The following is a 26,852-nucleotide window of genomic DNA, read 5'->3' as shown; positions in this document are numbered from 1 at the left end:
CCACTGAAATTCACAGGCAATGGACATAGGGACATTCTACGGGCGTAAGAGTGCAAGAGTTTATCGAACAGGTAGGATCATACCCTCTGATTGTGAGGACAGTGAGTTTGAGGGAAGTCACAACGAGGAAAAATTCAGCCCAGAATCAGGTTTGAGAGGCAGAAAAATACCAGTCTACAACCGACGAATTACTCCTGGAATGATTAACTAGAATCGATAGAATAATCTACATCATACAGTATAAGTATCAGAAAATACGAAAAAGACAATTAGAAAAGTGCAATCCTACAAATTATAATATTTTGTGCATTGTTATATTATAATGTTTTCTTTTTGAAAGATCGGATGTTACTGTGCAAAATACGATGTGTTCATTAAAGAAAATGCTTGACTGAAAAGGAAGGTCTTTGGTTTGGTTTTAAAAGAACATAGTGTTGGAGCAAGTCTAAGATCAGCAGGCAAACTGTTCCATTCCTTAGGTGCATAAATGTTAAATGCCATCTCACCAGACTTTGAAAATGCCCATGACACATAGAGGAAATGTTTGATCATCAACTAAACCTGGAGAAGCAGCGTTGAGGTTTTATACTCCACATATCTGGAACAAACTCCCAGAAAATTGGAGGTCTGCTCCAACTGTCAGTTCTTTTAGGGCTGAATACTTTTTGTTTGCCTTTATTCATATCTTGCACTGCGCTGTATTTTTTATTCTCCTGTTTTATGTTTTATTCTATTTTAGTTTATTTTACTCTTTTAAATCCTATTTAAACAACACATCCTCATACCTAAACGACAGAATAGGTCAATTGGCAATGACTCCCAAAACGACATATTCGATCATACCCCAAAAAGACATATATGACCGTTGGAAAGTACCAGCGACAGGCGTACCGCTTAAGTATGTTATATAAGTCACATGACGTTAAACACGCAGTTAATGTTGTGAAACGGTCGCAGTTTTGTTAGGTTTAGGTAACAAAACTACTTGGTTAGGTTTAGGAAAAGATCGTGGTTTGGGTTAAAGTACTAACTACTAAATAATAACTCACGTGACGTACGTCAGCTACGTAACGTTATTTAACTTAAAACTTGAAATAAGTCAATATTGACTTGGTTTCACACAGGACACGAACCCTGGTCTCCTGGATGAAAGTCCTGTTTGTTTGACCCATGCTAAAGATATAGTCAGACCAACCAAAGCTGGGAGCTAAATGCTAAAGAGCTCTCTGTAAAGTTGTTCTCTATGAGGTCATCACTACGAGAGACACCCTTCGTATTACATTCAGTTATTTGATCCGTTCTTAAGATAAAAATATTGCTTAGTGCAGCTTTAAAGTACTGCAGACGTTCAAATTTTGTCCATGTCGACCAAAAATGTGAGCTGGACTAGAATGTCCTTAAAGTGCTCAAAATTGTGAATTTGAACTCATCTGCTGAGGAAGATCATGTGATCTGACTGAAAGCTCCAGAATAGGTACTAAATGTACTGGGTGGGATTGTTTAGTCAACTAATGTTTTCAAGGTCAAGAATGAACTTTTGATTTCACTTTAACTGAAATACTTTAACCTTACACTCTTAAACTATTACACACACACACACACACACACAAACACACACACACACACACACCTACACCACACACACACAAACACACACACACTCTTGGCATGGCTGATAACCACACCTCGTGTTTGCTCATTATGCTGATTATTTGTGCCAAGTGAGTTTAAAAGCGTGGCACAGTCGCCCGACACCAGACAGAAGAGGAACGACTCGACACATCTGAGGTGAGTCCTATGCTGAGTATTTTAACAGAACAGAAAAATGCTCTGAATTGACACCTTTGGGGTAGAAACCTTAGTTAAGACACAGAAATGAATACAATACTATTCATTTAATAATAAGAGTTAAAAGTTGCTGTAATCATTCTGGCTGTGAAGAATTCCCTTCTTAAAGAAATTCCTATGAGGACAAAACCCACAGTCCTCATTCTGTGCGGAAAGATAATTTGAAGCTTCAGCGGTCTGAATTAGACAGATTTAGATAAAACAAGTGGGCATCTACAGTGTGTAGACCATTTTTCATATTTTCAGTACTGTATTTAGACAGACTTGAAAAACTGAACCTATACTTTAATTAGAACATTTGGCCAATTTTGATATTTATCACAATATATATAAGCAAATGGAACTGTGTTTCACTGTTGCACTGATGCATTTGATCATACAGAACGTATTATCTGCTCATAATATCTGTAAATTTTAATTTAATGGCTCATTTTGTTAAATTATAAATTGCTTGAAGTCATTAATTTGGAGAACAGAAATTAGTGAAATGATACAATGTGAACATATTAGAGCTGAAATGATTACTCATTGACAGAAAATGACTCTGCAGCTATTTTGATAATCATTTTTTGGATTTTTCAATTAAAAAAAATCTCTGATTCCAGCTTCTCAAATGTGAATAGTTTCCGAGTTATCTTTGTCATATCTGACAGTATTAAATCTCTGTGGGTTTTGGACTGATGGTTGAATAAAAGAAGGAATCGTGTAAAGTACAAGTACCTAGGAACTGTACAGTACAGTAATTACAGTACTTGAGTTAGTAACTCCCCACCACTGTAAATACACACGTCCATGTCAGAAATCTTCTCTTCTCTCATGGACTGTAACCACAACTGCGGTCCAATCAATTTACTCTTAAAGTTGTAATGAAACAATTCAGTATTTTATCCAAGAGATTCAAACCAAAGGGAATCCAGCTGTAACATGAAACATCATGTGTCACAGTGAACTTTGTTGATGTTTCCAGATTATATTCGATCGACAGGACGTCCTGAGCCATGAAATCTGCTGCTGCTGTTCTGATCCTGGTCCTGCTCCACATCCAGGGCTCTGCAGCTAGTGAGAAACCTAAACTCAAACACATGATTAAACACTCTCATTCATGTATTAGTAATAAACCAACAAAACATACTTGCAGGCTGCACTGTAAAAAATAATAAAGTTAAGAAAACTCAAAATTCAACAAACTTCATTACAAAAAGCTATTAGAAAATGTAACCTATTTTCTTGAGTTTTGAGTTGGTCCAACATAACATTTTACATCTGTTAACTTACCCCAAGTTGGAGTAATTTAGGCTATTATTGTACATCATCACAACTTTGACTTTTCACTTTGTTGATTTACTCTCATTTAAAGCGTCTCAAACCTCAAAATTGTATCCACTCTTTAGTTTATTTGGCATGTTTTTGGCTTGTATTTAATTAAATTGGTCTCATTATTGGTAAGTGTTGTACAGTATTGTTGGCAGTCGCAATTGGATCAGTGCCATTAAAAGGGCACTTACATGATTTTACACATGAAGCTCAGTTGTTGCTGTATAATGTTCTCTGTGGCTCTGGAGGAGCTTCACGAAGATACTTTATGATGTTGTCATCTTATGAAAAACACTACTGCGTTGCATTATGGGACATGTAGGATCCAGTGTTTTTGGAGTTTGACCCCTGGGACTGAAAGACAGGATATCTCCACCTCTGCTGCACAAAATTTGTCCATTCTTTTTTAAGAACTATCTCTTGTGAATCTTCCAACTTTAAATGGCCCCTTTAAAGTTCTCTCCACCTCCAAACATAACAAACAGGTTGAAGTGCATGCCTTCACTCAGCTGCCAGTTTATTAGCTCCACCTAACTACACCAAACTAATGCAGTCTAATACAACAGTCCTGCAATAACTCCTCCCTTCATGAAGGTTACAATGTTCAGTTTGTGTTGAAACTGTTTAAGAGAGGAGCTGATTCAACTGTGTGGTCATTTTGGAGCAGCTGTTGTAGGGAGGGTCATGATGATGGCTTCCAGAGAGTCCAAAGGTTTAGAACCACTGACATGGTAGCCCCATCTTGGACCCATATTGGGCAAAAATATTTGCATACAAAACATATATTTATATTGAAATGTATAATATATTTTATATATATTTAATTCTTAATCATAATTCTATCTAATCCTAATTTTGGACCACTATTAATATATAATGTGAAAATACTGTTTAATATTAAAGTGCTGTTTTTTCCACAGTCAGTGCAAACGTGGTTGAACAATTTAGTTCAAAAAGTTATCCACTCCGACCATGTTCCGAGAATGGTTGGTCTCAAATGAACGATGGCAGATGCATCAAGCTGTTTGACTATGGGGCAACCTTCGATAAGGCAGAGGTGACACACACACACACACACACACACACACACACACACAAACACACACACACACACACAAAGGTGTTTCCACCACTTCAGAGACTTACCCTAAGCTTAAACCAAGTCTTCACCTTAAATGTAATGATTTACGTTACGGGGACTTGTGTTTTGTCCCCAAAAGGAAAGAAAGTCCCCACAATGTGACTGTGTAAATATATTTATGTCCCCACAACATCCATCATACAAGTACACACACACACACATTCAGGCACACACATACACACACATACGGTAAATGTAGCATTATCCTACGCAGTTACTTATTATTTTTACATCAGAAATTTGCCTCTTCTGGTCAGCTACAGGCTGAACTTGTTCTCCTGCATTTCACTTATTCTGTCAATTGCAGGTTAAAATTTTGTTAAAGGAATAGTTTGAAATTTTGGAAAATACACTTCTTTGCTCTCTTTCCAAGAATTAGATGTTGAGATCGATGCCACTATCATGTCTGTCTGGTAAATATGAAGCTGGAGCCAGGAGCTGGTAAGTTATCTTAGCATAAAGACTGGAAACAGGGGGAAACAGCTAGCCTGTCTCTGTCCAAAAGTAACAAAATCCACCTACCAACACCTCTAAAGCTCACAAATTACCACATTATATCATGTATATAATTATATTTGTTGCCTTTTAAAGAGAAAAAAAAGTATAAGTATCCTACTTATATATTTGTATACATTCTGTATCTGTGTATCTCTGGTTTATTTAATCCATTTTATAGAGGGTAACCAAAAATGCATAGATTGAGCTCAGACTGTACAGAACCGCAGATACCAGGCTTCAGAGCAGAACCAGCCTGTTTCAGCCTCTTTACACTGGCTCCCACTTTGTTTTAGGATTGATTTTAAGATTTTATTGATTACTTTAAAGGCTCTTTGTGGCCTCACACCTTGCAATATTTCTGACCTTTTAGTTCCATACCAGCCTGTATGTAATTTGAGATCCTCTAGCAACGTTTCTTCTTATCTGCTCCAGAGGCCCGGCTTAAAACTAGAAGAGGCAGAGTGTTTACAATCAGACCTGTGTTTGATAAGACAAGAGCTATGTTTTTGTGAGTGGTTTTGGTGAAGGATTTGGGATAGATGATGATCATGTCTGATTTATCACAGTTAAGTTTGAGTAAGATGGCTTGCATCTATAATTTAATTTCAGGAAGACAGTTGGTCAGAGTGGAAGAAGTTGTTGCAGTGGTGATGGATTTAGTGGAGATGTAGAGCTGGATGTCATCGGCGTAGCAGTGGAAGTGGAGATCATGATAGTGTATAATGCTATTAAGGGGGAGCATGTAGGGAATGAACAGGAGCGGACCAAGCACCAAACCCTGGGGGACGCCTTGCGACAGAGAAGCGGTGGAGCGGTGGAGGAGGTGCAGTTGATGTTAGCACAAAACAGTTTTTACACATCCACCTGTTTTTATGCGCATTTTCAGTCAGCGCATAAAAAACAACCTGAATGGAAACGCAGAAAATTTGAAAGAATCTCGAAATATCGCAACCAACGTTTTTACACTTGGCTGAGCTGGAAAAAGTAGTGTATCTATAAAAGCAAACTGTGACAAAGTGCAATGAAAACAGACACTCAAGCTTCCAGTGAAGAGCTGAAAACATCACATCAGTGTGGAGCGATGAGAAGGCTGTAACCTTCCTCACATTAACACAAGAAAATAACAGAAATGTCATGTTTCCATCATGTTTTCCACATGGTTTTCTATCATTTGAGCTTTGACTAGAGCTCTTTCAATGACGTCATCTCGTTGTGTCCTCTTCTTCTGTGATTAATGGCAGCGATTGGAGGATTATCTCAACAAACCAATAAACTCATATTCATATTTTGGTACTGTATGCAAATGTTTATTACTTTGCATTTTCTTTATGCTGCATTTGGATGGAAAACTGGCTATTGTCAGCATGTTAGCATCATAGCATCGTAGCATCGTAGCATTGTGAAGTGGCTGCTTGGTCTCACCTATGTACCGTTCTATGTGCCGTTCTTTTCGTAACACAGAGCAGCTTAAATTTCTAGTTCCCGTCCCATTTTTTCACAATTGAGAATGACTTCCGGATGGGAGCCGAAACGTCTTGATTCTGAAAACAGTGTCCAGATGACTACGACTGAAACCATTTCTACCTCAAAGAACGGTACATAGGTGAGACCAAAAAGCCACTTCACAAAAGACTTTATCAGCACAGGCGACACGCTAACTCAGGATTACAGAGCGCTGTGCATTTGTATCTAAAAGCTACAAACCACACATTTGAAGACAGTGAGGTGAAGATTCTAAGTAGAGAGAAGAGTTGGTTTGAACGGGGTGTTAAGGAAGCCATTTTTGTGAAAAAAGAAAACCCCTCTTTGAACAGAAATGGTGGTCTGAGATTCAATCTGCCCAAAGTCTATCACAGTGTATTAGCACCTTGGTCACGCCAATCATATGCTAATCAGGTACTTAACAGTGATTAGGTAGGTGCAGTCAGAAAACAATAGGCCTGATTACTGATTACTTGGCCATCATGGAAACAATTAGGTCAATTTCAGGTGAAACTAGCTAAGCAACAGATACTCAGGTAGATTCCTTCCTCAGGGCAGGGCTTATGTAAAACAGAGTAGCTTAAATTTTTAGTTCCCGTCCCATTTTTTCACAATTGAGAATGACTTCCGGATGGGAGCCGAAACGTCTTGATTCTGAAAACAGTGTCCAGATGACTACGACTGAAACCTATTCTACCTCCGTCCTGTATTTCTGCTGCAGCAGCTCAGTTTTCATCCAGAGCAGTGAAACGTAACTGAGAACAGACACAGTAGATGATGACAGGTTGTTCTGTGTAAATACAAAACTCTAGAAATACATCCAATGCAGCAGCTACAGTTCTGTTCAGGAGACAGAGAAATGAACATGTATTTGTCAGAAATATGTTAGATTACATAACATTAATCTTCTTTCTAAATAAAGAAAACTGAAATCCATTTGTAGACAAGGCTGGATTACCTACCAGGCAAAGCAGGCAACTGTGGCCCCTAAACCTGGTTTGTGATAATCTGATTATTTGGAAAGTTGTTTGGGAATATGCAGCATGACACAAATCAAAACATAATCTATTGCAAATCTTTATTAGTGACACTTACAGTAAACACTTAAAGTAAGTCTCCCTATTTAACACACTAACCTTGCATCATGATACAGGCCTTTGGTTCTGAACATTGACCACAAAGCAATTGACTGGATGTCTGGTCTGATGTCATCGAATGTCAATGATACATTCAGACACATGTTTTGATTGGCATATTTATTTAGAAATTAAGCCAAAATAGGAAATACTATCAAGAAAATGAAATAATAAAAAAAAGCTTTTCACAGCTGAACCAACACCATTTTAAAAAGTGTAACCCTCATGAACCGAGCAATACAAGGCAAGTCAGCTTTACATAGGCTAAGAAAAGCATTAGAATGACATTCAAAATCAATAAGCAATAAAATCAAATCAATTAACATAGTAAATGATTATTGCATATACTGTATATATATTGTATATACTCTTTAGATTGGTTGGTTTCACATTAGTCTAACTTCTAACCAGAAGCTTTTATATATTCCCAACATCTTTATTGGATGTCTTGACATGTCTCTTGAGGTTTGCACTATTCTTCCTAGCAATTTTATATCATCAGGGCTTTTCTCCTGACATGACTACACACTCATTCTTTCTTTAGTGGGTCTAAATATCAACAGTGTTTCTTTTCACAGGAGGAGACTCTCCTTCATACAGACAACACAGAGAGAGAGACACTGAGGAAACAAACTGTAAGATTCCAAACCCAGGGTAGGGAAGTTCAGTGAAAGTGGTGTTGAAGGTGTGGAGGTGGATCAGTTTGTCTGAGGAGATGCTGTAGAAGGACAAAGTGCCAGCAGGACAGTCCACATACACTGCTACTCTGTTAGAGACAGAGGAGGAGGAGAGAGGGAGGTCTGTTACTCTGTTATTGTGCCAGGCAGAGTAACCATAACCAGAGCAGCTCAGACTCCAGGACTTGTCATTCCCTCCAAACCTGCAGTCATATCTCTTTCCTTTCCTGCTGATTCCTCTGTAAGTTACTGCTACGTGAACCAGTCCTTCCCACTGGACTTCCCAGTAAGAGCGACCAGTCAGACCATTTCTGCACAGCAGCTGTTTCCAGTGGTCAAATCTGTGTGTATGATCAGAATATGGCTGCTCCCTTTTCACCCGTGTGACCTTTCTTTTGTTGTCAGACAGTTTGAGCGCTCTGTGTGCTGTGTTTGTGTCCAGGGTGAGTTTATGGGCATCTGATGGAGTGAACAAGACTCAATACAGCAGCAGCTTATCATCCAACACAACTTAAGGGTGGATTGTTTTACTTGTTGTTATATACATTTTTATTACATTGAGTTATAACTACTGACTAACTACTGACTTTTTCTTCCTGAAAAAAAACACTTATGTAACCTTAAATAAGCTCAGTAACCATGGAAGTAGAGGTGCTGAGGGGGCTGCACCACCCCCTAATGTTGCCTAATAGTCCATTATTCTATTCATTGCAACGCAGACTCGCAGTGGGTCTGAAAGAAAGAGAGACCAGAGAAGAGTCCCCTAAGTTAGCTGGTGGTGAGACTAACTGCCCCCCCTCAGACACACTCTGACCAGTCTCACAACGGCACTGCTTTCCAAACACCAATCAGAGTAAACCAAATTATAACACAATGTAAAGAAACCTATTTGGAACATGATAAAGAAGAAACTAAAAGCCAAAGTAGATCAGAAAGTTATCTGGCCCTGAAGAGAGACGATGAACTGGCAGAATATCTCTCTGCTGTCAGAGACAGAAAGCAGAGACAGATCCTGACCAAGTACAGGCTCAGTGACCACAGACTGGCAATCGAAACAGGAAGACACAAAAAATCCTGGCAGCCAAAAATGTGGTCACTGTTGAGACAGAGATGCACTTCTTCCTACAATGTACAATTTTTGATGAAAAAAGGAACGTTTACTTTAACAAGTTCAACTCTGTAAACTCAGATTTCAAAGAGCACTCAAAATTAAAAATACTCCTAGGAGAAGGAGGCAGGGCAGATCCTGCTGCCCAATATATATCAACAAGCCACAACCTGAGGGACAGTGAATGACCTACACACACACTCTCTATCATCCTATCTCACTTATCTGTATATATTTGAATATGACAATTCTTCTGTTTATGTATGTTTTTATTTTACAAATGCTTTGGCAATGTTAACATCTGTTTGAGTTTAAGAGAGAGAGAGAGGGAGAAAGAGAGACCTTATTAAGTCTAATAATAATTGTGGTAGTAGTAGTTGTTCCACAAGGTTCTGTGCTTGGACCAGTTCTATTCACCTTAGACAATATTATTAGGAAACACTCCATAAACTTTCATTGTTATGCGGATGATACCCAATTATATCTATCTATCACAACTGACAGCTGTTTCTAAGGTTCCTGTTTGAAGATAAATCGGTACCGATTGAGGGCAGGACGTGATGAATTTTGTCTGTAATAATTACAATTTTATCATTAAACAAGCTCATGAAGTTGTTACTACTGAGGGCTATAGGAATACATGGCTCAATAGAGCTGTGACTCTCTGTCAGCCTGGCTACAGTGCTGAAAAGAAACCTTGGGTTGTTCTTATTTTCCTCTATTAATGATGAGTAGTAGGCTGCTTCTCTGCTCTGGAAGCGCAGAGAAGCATGTAGGACTGCAACTCTGCCTTCTGGTCTCAATCTCAAGTTGTCATGGTTTCGGTCCACTAATAAACTCGGCCAGATTTCTAGATATGAGAGCTGCTTTATCCAAAGTAGGATGAATGCCGTCTCTGCCAATTATCTACAAAGCCCACATCGTTTGCTCGTTATGTGTCAAAGGGTATTTTCTGCCTATGTAGATTCCACCTTATTTTGTATGTTTTATTTAAAATTATGATATCATTTGCACTTGAATAGCTTTATGTGTATTCATACCACTTGCTCTTATAATAATAATAATAATGATAATAATAAAACTTTATTTATATAGCACTTATCAAAACAAAGTGCTTCACAACAAGAGAAATAAAATACCACAGTGAATGATGAAATATAAAGAAATAAAATACACAAAAGCAATAAAATAAACAGACAGCTCTGGTAAAATCAGGATATGCTTTACAATAAAAATGTGTTTTGAGAAGAGACTTAAAAGAAGACACTGACTCAGACAACCTAATTTGTTCGGGCAAGTTGTTCCAGAGCCTCGGGGCCCTGATAGCAAAAGCTCTGTCCCCTTTAGTTTTCATTCTGGACTCAGGAACAGACAGAAGACCCCTGCCCGAAGAGCTCAAACTACGTGAAGGTTCATAAGGGATTACAAAGTCTAAAATATAGTCTGGAGCCAGGCCATGAAGAGCCTTAAAAGTAATCAACAAGATCCTAAAATCAATCCTAAAACAAACAAGGAGCCAAAGTAAAGAGGCTAAAACAGGTGTAATGTGATCGTACCTCTTGGTCCTGGTTAATAGCCTACCAGCTGAGTCTTGTACAGTCTGCAGTCGTGTCAAAGTTTTTTGATTAAGACAAGTGAACAGGCTGTTACAATAATCGAGGCATGAGGAGCATGTACAACAGTTTCTGCATCACTAAGATTTAAAATAGATCGGATTTTTGCTATGTTTCTGAGGTGATAAAAACATGATTGGACAAGCTTAGTGATATGTTGCTCAAAACATAAATTGCTATCAAACAGAACACCAAGATTTCTTGCAACAGGCTTGATATGTTGTGACAGGTTACCAGTAGATGTATCGACATCCAATTGTTTATTAGAATAAGTTAAAATTTTGAATAAAACCAACGTCATCAGAATCAGAAATACTTTATTGATCCCAGAGGGGAAACTCTTTTATTACAGCAGCTCACTATCACGTCATGGGTGCTGCAGACAGACTGGAGCCAGGTATGAAGGTTGAGGATCCTGTTAAAAGGGCCAATTCCACGGCCCAGTGTAGGAATTGGACCCGAAATGAAAGCATGCTTTCCTGTGCTGTTGAGCAGGTCAAAGAGCTGGATGAAGTCTGCTTTCGTCAGCTCCGATTGCTGACGGGCGGTGTCATTGGTGCCGACATGGATTATGATTTTCGTGATAGTCGTCGGGAGTGCAGCCAGAAGTCCGGGGAGCTTTTCGATGATGTCGGGGGTCGTAGCTCCAGGAAAGCAGTGTGTGACCGCATTAATGAAGCGGATATTCCTTACTATGGAATCTCCAACGATCAGCGTATCCAGAGATGATCAAGACCGCCGAGTTCCATCGGTTGTCCCTGGGATAGTTGTGGCCTGGGAACTGCTGCGGCGATGAGCTTGTTCTCTGCTGTCTCAGGACTTGACCCCAGAGCTTTGATCACGGCCTCTTTCAGGCAGAGGAGGAGGAAGACCTGACCACTGGAAAATGGAGCGTTCCAGTGGAGGAAAGTCTTTCCAGGATGTCAAACCTAGTGGAGAACTCCAGGATGAGCTTGTCTTTTTCTCTGAGCTCGGCTTTCAGACAGGCAATACTTATCTTCAGCTTTGAGACAGTAAGGTGACAAGCTCCACACTCAGCCACCAGGCTTGCAATTAGTCCGTGAGAGTGCTTCAAAGCTTAAAATCCACAGTAAAGGCCATCAAAGTGCTAAAGAGCTTAAAATCCTTAGTAAAAGTGACCGGCTAGCCTAGATGCTGTGCTAAAAACAAACCTAGCTAAGCTAGCAGCAGTGGAGGCAGTCCGGTAAAACACGTCGAGTTGCAGCCAGCTTAAAATCACTTAAAATCCATATGTCCGATGACTGAAAACTTTTACCAAGTTAAAACATATAGGTAAAACAATGGCCAGGAAAACAGTGTAGCGTAGACTTGGCTTAAAAATTCGATAAAATGTCAGTTTATGATGGTTTAAGACGAAGCTTCAAGCGAAGCTTCTGGCAGGTACACAAAAACGCCGACACAGTACAGGTGTTTACTAAACAGGTGTTTAGTAAAAGTTTTTGTACATTGTAAACATAGGCCTATGTTTTATTGGACCTATATTGAGTTCAATTGAATCAGTTTTTATACTGTTGATGCATGGCGTCCACTGCAGTGGACAGATATCAAAATAAAGTAAAATGAAAAAAAGTTATTGGCATGATTATATACACTTTTTTAAAACAAAAACCATTAAAAAATATTACTTTGTGATTTAATATTCAGTGCTTAAGTAAATGTACTTATTTTAAGTACAGGCTTTAAAAAACAAGTATCAGTATCGCAGTACTGTATATATTAATGCCGGATGGACAATAAAACCCTCTCCTAAATGGACATAAAAAATTGGGCTACTTTTATGACCATTCGGTGGGTTTGAAGCTCTGATGGGGCTACTTTACTTGGCATCAGTCAAATAACTGAACAACAAGACAACATGAAGAATGTCAAAGTTACCAAACAGAGTCACATTATGAGAATCTAGACAGTGACAATGTGATAATGTGTAAATATCAGAAACTTGAGAGCGACACTGGGTACACATCAGGTTACATGACGTTATTCCAGATCAATGTTGACTCATTACGTTTTATTGCAGTCAAACATCTCCACCCTCAAACTGCACACATTCACTGTTTACACATCAAATACAATATATGTTAATTTTATGTTTTTGAACTTGTCTGCTTTGTTTTAAGCTCTAAGCGGTCGTTCCTGCAGGTAAAGAGGGAATGAATAATAATGGATCTTTCAGCCATGAACAGTTTCTCAGCCTGAGTCACCAAAGTCTAGCCTGGGAACCAGACGAAACGAAAAAACAAAAGTTCATGACACTTACACGTTTTTCAGCAAGTTAATCTTCACAAATGAACCACCACTTTTATGATTTTTGAAGCATAAATACAATCACCTTAAGTAAAAAGCTAATGTTAGACTATAAACAAACTACACCATGGTTGCATGACTTCAACGTGAGCTTGTGTGAACCACAGTCCTTATTTCAGGCATCTAACCAAAAACCCATTCAAAAAACCCATTGACTTCGAGACGAGGGAAGTCATGGAAGTGCTAAAAATGCTAACTAATTTCCGGGTTTTTAGGACTCATTCCTGCAGCACTCTATAGACAGACAAACATGTTGTTGGTTTTTTTGTTCTGGAAAATGCAGAATAACACCAGACTGATCCTTGGTTGTGGTATAAGCTGCATGTGACCAAGCAGTTGCACTAAAATACAACTTAATTTTGAAAAGACCATGGGGGGAATAAAACCATTTGAAATGGTGTACAGTCTAAATAAGTCTAAGGTTTGCTTTCGAGGGCAATCCTACAAATTATAATATTTTATGCATTGTTATACTATAATGTTTTCTTTTTGAAAGATCGGATGTTACTGTGCAAAATACGATGTGTTCATTAAAGAAAATGCTCGACTGAAAAGGAAGGTCTAGATTGGTTTTAAAAGAACATAGTGTTGGAGCAAGTCTAAGATCAGCAGGCAAACTGTTCCATTCCTTAGGTGCATAAATGTTAAATGCCATCTCACCAGACTTTGAAAATGCCCATGACACATAGAGGAAATGTTTGATCATCAACTGAACCTGGAGAAGCAGAGTTGAGTTTTTATACTCCACATATCTGGAACAAATTCCCAGAAAATTGGAGGTCTGCTCCAACTGTCAGTTCTTTTAGGGCTGAAGACTTTTCTGTTTGCCTTTATTCATATCTTGCACTGCACTGTATTTTTTATTCTCCTGTTTTATATTTTACTCTTTTAAATCCTATTTAAACAACACATCCTCATACCTAAATGACAGAATAGGTGAATTGGCAATGACTCCCAAAACGACATATTCGATCATTCCCCAAAACGACATATATGACCATTGGAAAGTACCAGCGACAGACGTACCGCTTAAGTATGTTATGTAAGTCACATGACGTTAAACACGCAAATAATGTTGTGAAACGGTCGCAGTTTTGTTAGGTTTAGGTAACAAAACTACTTGGTTAGGTTTAGGAAAAGATCGTGGTTTGGGTTAAAGTACTAACTACTAAATAATAACTCAAGTGACGTTAGTCAGCTACGTAACGTTATTAAACTTAAAACTTGAAATAAATCATGTTGACTTGGTTTCACACAGGACACGAACCCTGTCTCCTGGATGAAAGTCCTGTTTGTTTGATCCATGCTAAAGATATAGTCAGACCAACCAAAGCTGGGAGCTAAATGCTAAAGAGCTCTCTGTAAAGTTGTTCTCTATGAGGTCATCACTACGAGAGACACCCTTCGTATTACATGCAGTTATTTGATCCATTCTTAAGATAAAAATATTGCTTAGTGCAGCTTTAAAGTAATGCAGACGTTCAAATTTTGTACATGTCAAGCAAAAATGTGAGATGGACTAGAATGTCCTTAAAGTGCTTGAAATTGTGAATTTGAACTCATCTGCTGAGGAAGATCGTGTGATCCGACTGAAAGCTCCAGAATAGGAACTAAATGGACCGTGTGGTGAGATTGTTTAGTCAACTAATGTTTTCAAGGTCAAGAATGAACTTTTGATTTCACTTTAACTGAAATACTTTAACCTTACACTCTTAAACTATTATTTTTTAACATTATGAACCACTGTCACATATTTAGGAAGGATGTTAACACACACACACCTACACACACCCACGACACACACCCACACACTCTCTCTCTCTCTCTCGGCATGGCTGATAATCACACCTCATGTTTGCTCATTATATTGATTATTCATGCAAAGTGAGTTTAAAAGTGTGGCACAATCACCCGACACCAGACAGAAGAGGAACGACTCGACACATCTGAGGTGAGTCCTATGCTGAGTATTTTAACAGAACAGAAAAATGCTCTGAATTGACACCTTTGGGGTAGAAACCTTAGTTAAGACACATAAATGAATACAATACTAATCATTTAAAAATAAAAGAGTTAAAGGTTGCTGTAATCATTCTGGCTGTGAATAATTCCCTTCTTAAAGAAATTCCTATGATGGAGGACAAAACCCACAGTCCTCATTCTGTGCGTAAAGATCATTTGAAGTTTCAGCGGTCTGAATTAGACAGATTTAGATAAAACAAGTGGGCATCTTTCAAAGTTACAGCCATGTTGGTGTGAAATTCCCTCCCTCTGTCTCCTTGTTGAGCCACAGTAACAAAACCAGTGAATTCTGCACTAGAAAGACTAACTTTGGAAGATGCCCCCTTGATTTGCCTAACTGCCACAGCTGAAGACTCATATTAGCTTTCGTTACACTTTGGGCAACAAGACATCAGGGATCTCTTCTGTGACCTCTAACGCTCACATGTGAGTATTGTATTACTTAGTCTGAAGAAGAGCATTAGCTCGAAACGTCACTTGCGGATGTGCCAATAAATTGCTCTCATGGGAGCTACAGTGTGCAGACCATTTTTTATATTTTTAGTACTGTATTAAGACAGTCTTGAAAATTCAAACCTAAAAATCGAATCATTAATTTGCAGAAGATAAATTAGTGAAATGATACAATGTGAACATATTAGAGCTGAAATGATTAGTCATTGACAGAAAATGACTCTGCAGCTACTTTGATAATAAATTTTAGGATTTTGATTTCAGCTTCTCAAATGTGAATAGTTTCCGAGTTATCTTTGTCATATCTGACAGTATTAAATCTCTGTGGGTTTTGGACTGATGGTTGAATAAAAGAAGGAATTGTGTAAAGTACAAGTACCTAAGGACTGTACAGTACAGTAATTACAGTACTTGAGTTAGTAACTCCCCACCACTGTAAATACACACGTCCATGTCAGAAATCTTCTCTTCTCTCATGGACTGTAACCACAACAGCAGTCCAATCAATTTACGATAATCTCTTAAAGTTGTAATGAAACAATTCAGTATTTTATCAAAGACATTCAAACCAAAGGGAATCCAGCTGTAACATGAAACATCATGTGTCACAGTGAACTTTGTTGATGTTTCCAGATTATATTCGATCGACAGGACGTCCTGAGCCATGAAATCTGCTGCTGCTGTTCTGATCCTGGTCCTGCTCTACATCCAGGGCTCTGCAGCTAGTGAGAAACCTAAACTCAAACACATGATTAAACACTCTCATTCATGTATTAATAATAAACCAACAAAAAATACTTGCAGGCTGCACTGTAAAAAAACAATAAAGTTAAGAAAACTCAAAATTCAACAAACTTCATTACAAAAAGATATTAGAAAATGTAACCTATTTTCTTGAGTTTTGAGTTGGTCCAACATAACATTTTACATCTGTTAACTTACCCCAAGTTGGAGTAATTTAGGCTATTATTGTACATCATCACAACTTTGACTTTTCACTTTGTTGATTTACTCTCATTTAAAGAATCTCAAACCTGAAAATTGTGTCCAGTCTTTAGTTTATTTGGCATGTTTTTGGCTTGTATTTAATTAAATTGGTCTCATTATTGGTAAGTGTTGTACAGTATTGTTGGCAGTCGCAATTGGATCAGTGCCATTAAAGGGGCACTTACATGATTTTACACATGAAGCTCAGTTGTTGCTGTATAATGTTCTCTGTGGCTCTGGAGGAGCTTCACGAAGATGCTTTATGATGTTGTCATCTTATGAAAAACACTGCCGAGTTGCATTATGGGAAATGTAGGATCCAGTGTTTTTGGAGTTTGACCCTGGGGACTGAAAGACAGGATATCTCCACCTCTGCTGCACAAAATTTGTCCATTCTTTTTTAAGAACTATCTCTTGTGAATCTTCCAACTTTAAATGGCCCCTTTAAAGTTCTCTCCACCTCCGAACATAATAAGCAGGTTGAAGTGCATGCCTTCACTCAGCTGCCAGTTTATTAGCTACACCTAACTACACCAAACTAATGCAGTCTAATACAACAGTCCTGCAATAACTCCTCCCTTCATGAAGGTTACAATGTTCAGTTTGTGTTGAAACTGTTTAAGAGAGGAGCTGATTCAACTGTGTGGTCATTTTGGAGGCTGCTGTTACAGGGAGGGTCATGACGATGGCTTCCAGAGAGTCCAAAGTTTTAGAACCACTGACATGGTAGCCCCATCTTGGACCCATATTGGGCAAAAATATTTGCATATAAAAAAATATTTTATATATATTTAATTCTATCATAATTCTATCTAATTGTAATTTTGGACCTCTATTAATATATGATGTGAAAATACTGTTTAATATTAAAGTGCTGTTTTTTCCACAGATAAAGCAATTGAACAATCGTGTTCAAAAGATCATCCACTCCGACCATGTTCCGAGGATGGTTGGTCTCAAATGAACAAAGGCAGATGCATCAAGCTGTTTGACTATGGGGCAACCTTTGATAAGGCAGAGGTGACACACACAGACATACACGCACACACACACACAAACACACACACACACGTGTTTCCACCACTTAGAGACTTACCCTAACTTTAAACCAAGTCTTCACCTTAAAATTAATGATTTCCGTTATGGGGACTTGTGTTTTGTCCCCAAAAGGAAAGAGAGTCCCCACAATGTGACTGTGTAAATATATTTACGTCATATATTTATGTCCCCACAACATGCGTCATACAAGTACACACACACATTCACACACACACACACACACACACACACACACACACACACACACAGTAAATGTAGCATTATCCTGTGCAGTTACTTGTTATTTTTACATCAGAAATTTGCCTCTTCTGGTCAGCTACAGGCAGAACTTGGTCTCCTGCATTTCACTTTTTCTGTCAATTGCAGGTTAAAATTTTGTTAAGGGAATAGTTTGAAATTTTGGAAAATACACTTCTTTGCTCTCTTGCCCAGAATTAGATGTTGAGATCGATGCCACTATCATGTCTGTCCGGTAAATATGAAGCTGGAGCCAGGAGCTGGTTAGCTTAGCTTAGCATAAAGACTGGAAACAGGGGGAAACAGCTAGCCTGGCTCTGTCCAAAAGTAACAAAATCCACCTAATAGCACCTCTAAAGCTCACAAATTAACACGTTATATCTTGTATGTAATTTTTTTTTTTACTATTGTATGTATTCCGTTTTGAATCTGTGTCAAACAGAGAAAACAAAATCAAAAAATCAAACAAAAAACTGACTTAATGGAGAAACGCATGTACGCACATATGAACAACATTCTATATTTCTCATATTATTAATTATAATCTGCCTTTGTGTCCTAAGTTCTGTTTACTTGGTATGTTTCTTGCTGTATGTGACTTAAGCTGTGAGAAGAGAGAGATGGTATAGTTTTGTTATCTGCACACCAAATTTCCAATTGTTGTGTTCTGGAAAAATCCACTAAAGCCATCTCTTAACCTGCGGCTAAAAGATACTATACTTTTCGGTTCAACGTCTGCGACAGTATCCACAGGATTTTCCATGGTTATGGTAAGTGTTGCGTGCTGTACGTGCTGATTCATTTAGGCAAAATCAGACTTGTATGGGCTTGGAGAAAATCGCTGTGTTACTTTCGTACCGGCTCTCCCCTATATTGTAATTCTACTTATATATTTGTATACATTCTGTATCTATGTTTATTTAATCCGTTTTATAGAGGGTAACCAAAAATGCATAGATTGAGCTCAGACTGTACAGAACCCAGCTATCAGGCTTCAGAGCAGAACCAGCCTGTTTTAGCCTCTTTACACTGGCTCCCACTTTGTTTTAGGATTGATTTTAAGATCTTATTGATTACTTTAAAGGCTCTTCATGGCCTCACACCTTGCAATATTTCTGACCTCTTTCCATACGAACCTGTGTGTAATTTCAGATCCTCTGGCAACGTTTTTTCTTATCTGCTCCAAAGGCCCGGCTTAAAACTAGAAGAGGCAGAGTGTTTACACTCAGACCTGTGTGAGGAAATCAGGCTCTTCTTATTCAATTCAATTTTATTTATATAGCGCCAATTCATAACAGAGTTTATCTCATTGCACTTGTCCTATACAGCAAGTCTAGACCGTACTCTATATTACACAACAATTCCCACCATGAGCAAGCACTTGGCGACAGAGGCAAGGAGAAACGCCCTTTTAACATGCAGAAACCTTGAACAGAACCAGACTCAGGGAGGGCGGCCATCTAACCTCGACCGTAACAGAGCTTATTCTGATTCTACTTGAGTAAACACAGTGTTTTTATTTCTTTTATCTTACACTAATAGAATTGGTTTTATTATTAAAAATCTAAGGACTTTATAATTTGTCGATTTGCTGCTTTCCGTGAAGCGGTTTACAACAAATGTTTTTTAAAGTGCTCTATAAAGATTAATATTATTATTATTATTACAAGACTAACTCATTTCTTTTGACTTCAGGAACGTTGTAAGTCTGAAGGTGGTCACCTGGTGTCGATGCACACCTTAAATGGCTACAACGAGGTGTTGTGTCTGCTCTGGAGAACCAGCAAGCAAGTGATGAAACAGGTGTGGATCGGACTCAAGAAGGAAAAGGTAAACAGAGAAACATCTGAGAATGGAAGGAACAAACACTCTGATATAAAGTACGAGCCCTCACTATCTACTCACTCTTCTTCAGGCCAGCGCCACATATGGCTTCACCGATGGAATAAAGCTGGTCTTCAGCAAATGGTTGAACCAGAACCGAAAAACTAAGGCTCTGTCAGCATGCTAGCATGTTGATATGTTAGTATTTAGGTCTAAGGATCATTGCTGTGTATAAGTACAGCCTCACAGAGCCGCAAGGCGTGGCTGGAAACCTAGTGGTCTTCTGACAAACTGCGGACTGCTGGTTCTGATATTTATTTTACCAGAGGAGGGAAATGTGTTATAATTAGCTATTTCTTTTGCAGTCTGGGGACATTGGAGGAACTGAGTGCTCGGAGGAGATACCCTTTGTGTGTTCCAAGTATATATGACGTCATCTTCTGATGTTCATTGCTTTCATTCAGCTTCGACATGAAGACCTGGATCAACTGTTGCAGTTGGATCGCTGTATATCTTCTAAACCTCTGCTTCTAAATTTACTGCAATGAAAAAGTTCTGCTTCAGCAAATTCAGAATCATTTCTGTTTGTATTCAGCAGAAGTTCCACGCCTGTCACATCTGTCCTGTATTTGCTGCAGCAGCTCAGTTTTCATCAGGAGCAGTGCAAGCGTAACTGAGAACAGACACAGTAGATGAGTGACAGGTTGTTCCTGTGTAAAACCTCAAAACCCTAGAAATACATCAAAAGCAGTAGCTACAGTTTCTGTTCAGAGACAGAATGAATGAACATGTATTTGTCAGAAATATGTTTAGATTACATAACATTAATCTTCTTTTCTAGTCAAAGAAAACTGGAAAATCCATTTGTGAACAAGGCTGGATTCTGTCAACCATGCAACCAAGCAACTGGTCCCAGTGCCCCAAAAACCTGGTTTGTGATAAGTCTGATTATTTGGAAAGTTGTTTGGTATTATGCAACATGAACTAAATCAAGAAACATAATCTATTGCAAATCTTTACTAGTCAGCACTTTACAGTAAACTTACTTAAAGTAAGTCCCCATTTATCACACTAACCTGCATCATGATGATACAGGCCTTTGGTTCTGAACATTGACCACAAAGCAAATGACTCGATCGTCTGGTGCTGATGTCATCAGATGTCAATGATACATCTCAGACACGCTTTGATCTGGCATTATTTACTTGGTGTTGCCAAAATGGGAAATATTATCAAAATGATGAAAAGAAGAAAAGTTTTTCTGGCTGGAACCAACACCATTTTAAAAAGTGTAACGCTCATGAACTTGAGCAATGACAAGGCAAGGCTGAGCTTTACATAGGCTAGTGACAAAATTGAACAGGCTAAAGCAACCTAAAGATGACAAGGCCTGCGTCCGGATGAACTATCAAGGTAACTGCTCCAACTGTCAGTTCTTTTAGGGCTGAAGACTTTTCTGTTTGCCTTTATTCATATCTTGCACTGCGCTGTATTTTTTATTCTCCTGTTTTATGTTTTATTCTATTTTAGTTTATTTTACTCTTTTAAATCCTATTTAAACAACACATCCTCATACCTATCAGCGTAGTTGGAGGAATGAGAGAAGGTGCAGAGTGGTAGTCGTGGAGACCACGCCCGGGTTCATCAGCTGTCCCTGGGATGATTCTTGCGGGGAACTGCTGCAGCGTAGGGGCTGGCGTCCTTCTTAGCAGAGGTGTTCTCTGCTGTCATCTCAGGATGAATTCACAATCCCACAGCCTCACTTTTTTAAATCCTATTTAAACAACACATCCTCATACCTAAACGATAGAATAGATCGATTGGCAATAACTCCCAAAACTACATATTCGATCATTCCCTAAAACGACATATATGACCGTTGGAAAGTACCAGCGACAGGCGTACCGCTTAAGTATGTTATGTAAATCACATAACGTTAAACACACAAATAATGTTGTAAACGGTCACACTACTTGGTTAGGTTTAGGAAAAGCCTGTGGTTTGGGTTAAAATAAGTACTAACTACTAAATAATAACTCACGTCACGTTAGTCCGCTACGTAACGTTATTAAACTTAAAACTTGAAATAAGTCAGTGTTGACCCTGGTCTGCTGGATGAAAGTCCTGTTTGTTTGATCCATGCTAAAGATATAGTCAGACCAACCAATGCTGGGAGCTAAATGCTAAAGAGCTCTCTGTAAAGTTGCTCTCTATGAGGTCATCACTACGAGAGACACCCTTCGTATTACATGCAGTTATTTGATCCATTCTTAAGATAAAAATATTGCTTAGTGCAGCTTTAAAGTACTGCAGACGTTCAAATTTTGTCCATGTCGACTAAAAATGTAAGATGGACTGGAATGTCCTTAAAGTGCTCGAAATTGTGAATTTGAACTCATCTGCTGAGGAAAATTGTGTGATCTGACTGAAAGCTCCAGAATAGGTACTAAATGGACCGTGTGGTGAGATTGTTTAGTCAACTAATGTTTTCAAGGTCAAGAATGAACTTTTGATTTCACTTTAACAGAAATACTTTAACCTTACACTCTTAAACTATTATTTTTTAGCATTATGAACCACTGTCACATATTCAGGATGGATGGTAACACACACACACACACACACACACACACACACACACACTCTCTCTCTCTCTTGGCATGGCTGATAACCACACCTCGTGTTTGCTCATTATACAGATTATTTGTGCCAAGTGAGTTTAAAAGTGTGGTACAGTCGCCAGACACCAGACAGAAGAGGAGCGACTCGACACATCTGAGGTGAGTCCTATGCTGATTATTTTAACAGAACAGAAGAATGCTCTGAATTGACACCTTTGGGGTAGAAACCTTAGTTAAGACACAGAAATGAATACAATACTATTCATTTCACAATTCATTAAATAATAAGAGTTAAAGGTTGCTGTAATCATTCTGGCTGTAAAGAATTCCCTTTTTAAAGAAATTCCTATGATGGAGGACAAAACCCACAGTCCTCATTCTGTGCGTAAAGATCATTTGAAGCTTCAGCGGTCTGAATTAGACAGATTTAGATAAAACAAGTGGGCATCTTTCAAAGTTACAGCCATGTTGGTGTGAAATTCCCTCCCTCTGTCTCCTTGTTGAGCCACAGTAACAAAACCAGTGAATTCTGAACTAGAAAGACTGTAACTTTGGAAGATGCCCCCTTGATTTGCCTAACTGCCACAGCTGAAGACTCATATTAGCTTTTGTTACACTTTGGGCAACAAGACATCAGGGATCTCTTCTGTGACCTCTAACGCTCACATGTGAGTATTGTATTACTTAGTTTGAAGAAGAGCATTAGCTCGAAACATCACTTGCTGATGTGCCAATAAATTGCTCTCATGGGAGCTACAGTGTGCAGAACATATTTTTTATTTTTAGTACTGTATTAAGACAGTCTTGAAAAATCGAACCTAAAAATCGAATCATTAATTTGCAGAACAGAAATTAGTGAAATGATACAATGTGAACATATTAGAGCTGAAATGATTAGTCATTGACAGAAAATGACTGTGTAGCTATTTTGATAATCAATTTTTAGATTTTTCAATAAAAAAATCTCTGATTTCAGCTTCTCAAATGTGAATGGTTACCGAGTTATCTTTGTCATATCTGACAAAAACCAAGAACTGTACAGTACAGTAATTACAGTACTTGAGTTAGTAACTCCCCACCACTGTAAATACACACATCCATGTCAGAAATCTTCTCTTCTCTCATGGACTGTAACCACAACAGCGGTCCAATCAATTTACTCTTAAAGTTGTAATGAAACAATTCAGTATTTTATCCAAGAGATTCAAACCAAGGGGAATCCAGCTGTAACATGAAACATCATGTGTCACAGTGAACTTTGTTGATGTTTCCAGATTATATTCGATCGACAGGACGTCCTGAGCCATGAAATCTGCTGCTGCTGTTCTGATCCTGGTCCTGCTCTACATCCAGGGCTCTGCAGCTGGTGAGAAACCTAAACCCAAACACATGATTAAACACTCTCATTCACGTATTAATAATAAACCAACAAAAAATACTTGCGGGCTGCACTGTAAAAAATAATAAAGTTAAGAAAACTCAAAATTCAACAAGCTTCATTACAAAAAGCTATTAGAAAATGTAACCTATTTTCTTGAGTTTTGAGTTGGTCCAACATAACATTTTACATCTGTTAACTTACCCCAAGTTGGAGTAATTTAGGCTATTATTGTACATCATCACAACTTTGACTTTTCACTTTGTTGATTTACTCTCATTTAAAGCGTCTCAAACCTCAAAATTATATCCACTCTTTAGTTTATTTGGCATGTTTTTGGCTTGTATTTAATTAAATTTGTCTTATTATTGGTAAGTGTAAAGGGGCACTTACATGATTTTACACATGAAGCTCAGTTGTTGCTGTATAATGTTCTCTGCGGCTCTGGAGGAGCTTCACGAAGATGCTTTATGATGTTGTCATCTTATGAAAAACACTACTGCGTTGCATTATGGGAAATGTAGGATCCAGTGTTTTTGGAGTTTGACTCCGGGGACTGAAAGACAGGATATCTCCACCTCTGCTGCACAAAATGTGTCCATTCTTTTTTAAGAACTATCTCTTGTGAATCTTCCAAATTTAAATGGCCCCTTTAAAGTTCTCTCCACCTCCGAACATAACAAACAGGTTGAAGTGCATGCCTTCACTCAGCTGCCAGTTTATTAGCTACACCTAACTACACCAAACTAATGCAGTCTAATACAACAGTCCTGCAATAACTCCTCCCTGATCCATGATTTAATTTCAGCAAGACAGTTGGTCAGAGTGGAAGGAGTTGTTGCAGTGGTGATGGATTTAGTGGAGATGTAGTGCTGAATGTCATCGGCGTAGCAGTGGAAGTGGAGATCATGATGGCGTATAATGCTAGTAAGGGGGAGCATGTAGGGGATGTATAGGAGAGGACTAAGCACCGAACCCTGGGGGACGCCTTGCGACAGAGAAGTGGTGGAGGACGTGCAGTTGTTGATGTGGATGAACTGTTGTTGATGTTGATTATCTGTATGTGAGATATGACCTTAGCCAGGAGAGGGTAGTATCGGTGATGTTAAGGAGGGATTCAAGTAGGGCTTAAACGATTCCTCTAGTAACCCGAGTAACTCGATTACTAAAAATCATCGATGCAAATTATTTGCATCAAAGCTTCGTTTAATACATATAATTACAAACAGCGCACTGAGTTTTGCATGGATGATTATTATAGTCGCACAACACGCTGACGCGTGTGTGATACAGTCTATGGTGTCATCAGAGAGGAGGAAGAGAGAGAAAATAGTGTGGAGAAGAGACAGGCCAGAGAAAGCGACAGAAAGAGTCCACGAAAACTCTGTACAGTGTGTCTGTTGTAAAACTGAACTACAGCACGATGTCTCTGCTAACGTTACAGTCTCTGCATCCAGTCCACAGAGCCGACCCGACACAAGGTGTATGAAAGCTAGTAAAGAATGTAGGCTACGTTAATTATGGCTATATGTAATGGCTAGTTACGTAAATCAATATGGTGGCTAGTTATGATGTCCCTAAGTTTGCTAGGTTTTGTTCAAGATATTAACCACAGAAAATAAAATGCTGCAGTCAACTTGTGAAAGCCTGAGCTTCATTCATGTTATTTATTATGATAGTCGCAGTTCCTGTCTACTCGTTTCTGCCTCCTACAAATGCCACAAAGAAGAGAGTAAACTCACGTTACGCCTGAGCTGTAGTCAGGTTAAAACTTGTAGTTCTGAAACTTAAGTATATAAACCCTTTTTAATGGAAAAGCTGTTTGTTTTTGCATTTCAGAACATGTTTTCTTTAAAAGATTTCAAGGCGGGAGAGAAGAATGGTGAGGTTGATTGTGTTGAAAGCTGCAGTGAGGTCGAGGAGGATGAGAATATTGAGGTTACCAGTGTCCGAGTAGAGGAAGTCATTGGTGACTTTGAAGAGGGCAGCCCGCGATTTACAGGGTAATTTTGTTGTGTGAATCAGGTACAAATGGAATACGTTTCCACTGGTACTTAAATGTAGGTACAGTGAAAGAAAACAAGACTATAGGGAACGAGGGAGCAACAATTGGGCATGGAAAACATTATACCTGCTTCACATAAATATTTTAGCATTGACATTAGGTGGATTTCCATAAAAATAAATGGAAACGCAGAAAATTAAAAAAAATCTCGAAATATTGCAAAAAAAGTTTTTATGCTTGGCTGAGCTGGAAAAGGTAGAGTATCTATAAAAGCAAAATGCAACAAAGTGCAATGAAAACAGACACTTGAACTTCCAGTGAAGAGCTGAAAACATCAGATCTGTGTGGAGCGATAAGAAGGCTGTAACCTTCCTCACATTAACACATGAAACTAACAGAAATGTCATGTTTCCATCATGTTTTCCACATGGTTTTCCATCATTTGAGCTTTGGTACTGTATGGAAACATTTATTACTTTGCATTTTCTTTATGATGCAAACCTGGCTATTGTCAGCATGTTAGCATGTTGATGTAAGGACCGCTGTGCATAAGTACAGCCTCATAGAGCCGCTAGCATGGCTGGAAACTCTTAGACTTCTGACAAACTGCTGACTACTGATTCTGATATTAATTTTACCAGAGGAGGGAAATGTGATGAATTCTGTTATTTCCTTGCAGTCATGAGCAAATGGAGTGAACTTAAGTGCTCGGAGGAGATACCCTTTGTGTGTGCCAAGAAGATATGACGTCATCCTCTGATGTTCATGCTTTCATTCAGCTTCGACATGAAGACCTGATCAACTGTTGCAGTTGGATCACTATATATCTTCTAAACCTCTGTTTCTAAATTTACTGCAATAAAAAAGTTCTGCTTCAGCAAAATCTTGAATCATTTCTGTTTGTATTCAGCAGAAGTTCACACTGTACATCCGTCCTGTATGTATGATCAGAATATGGCTGCTCCTTTTTCACCCGTGTAACCTTTCTTTTGTTGTCAGAAAGTTTGAGCTCTCTGTGTGCTGTGTTTGTGTCCAGGGTGAGTTTAAGGGCATCTGATGGAGTGAACAAGACTCAATACAGCAGCAGCTTATCATCCAACACAACTTAAGGGTGGATTATTTTA

At 38.6% G+C, this 26,852-nt stretch overlaps 1 protein-coding gene across 2 annotated transcripts; it reads left to right on the top strand.

Annotated features, from left to right (window-relative positions):
* Nucleotides 1–2,826: 2,826 nt before the first annotated feature.
* LOC122862675 (snaclec 1-like) lies at nt 2,827–26,611 on the top strand. 2 transcript variants are annotated; one of them, XM_044168227.1, is made up of 9 exons: nt 15,026–15,093; nt 16,251–16,342; nt 17,494–17,624; nt 19,596–19,730; nt 19,816–19,893; nt 21,101–21,137; nt 22,424–22,504; nt 23,620–23,711; nt 26,408–26,611. In XM_044168227.1, exons 2-7 carry the CDS (start codon nt 16,282–16,284, stop codon nt 22,501–22,503), a joined length of 522 nt encoding a protein of 173 aa, XP_044024162.1. In that variant the 5' UTR covers nt 15,026–15,093; nt 16,251–16,281; the 3' UTR covers nt 22,504; nt 23,620–23,711; nt 26,408–26,611. The 2 variants fall into 2 exon arrangements, with proteins under 2 accessions (XP_044024163.1, XP_044024162.1); XM_044168228.1 differs by lacking the exons at nt 15,026–15,093; nt 16,251–16,342 and adding an exon at nt 2,827–2,907.
* The last annotated feature ends 241 nt before the right edge of the window (nt 26,612–26,852 follow it).

This window comes from Siniperca chuatsi, linkage group LG16 (assembly GCF_020085105.1).
Source record: "Siniperca chuatsi isolate FFG_IHB_CAS linkage group LG16, ASM2008510v1, whole genome shotgun sequence".
Taxonomy (NCBI): domain Eukaryota; kingdom Metazoa; phylum Chordata; class Actinopteri; order Centrarchiformes; family Sinipercidae; genus Siniperca; species Siniperca chuatsi.
Note: the sequence above shows the minus strand (reverse complement) of the source record. Positions and strands in the feature narration are given on the sequence as shown.

Excerpts from the sequence above, each read along its gene's own strand:
- LOC122862675 (XM_044168228.1), top strand. The coding sequence starts at position 2,847 with ATGAAATCTGCTGCTGCTGTTCTGATCCTGGTCCTGCTCCACATCCAG. Across the intron at positions 17,625-19,595 it reads CAACCTTTGATAAGGCAGAG|GAACGTTGTAAGTCTGAAGG; the intron begins GTGACACACACA and ends TTTTGACTTCAG. Across the intron at positions 19,731-19,815 it reads TCGGACTCAAGAAGGAAAAG|GCCAGCGCCACATATGGCTT; the intron begins GTAAACAGAGAA and ends ACTCTTCTTCAG.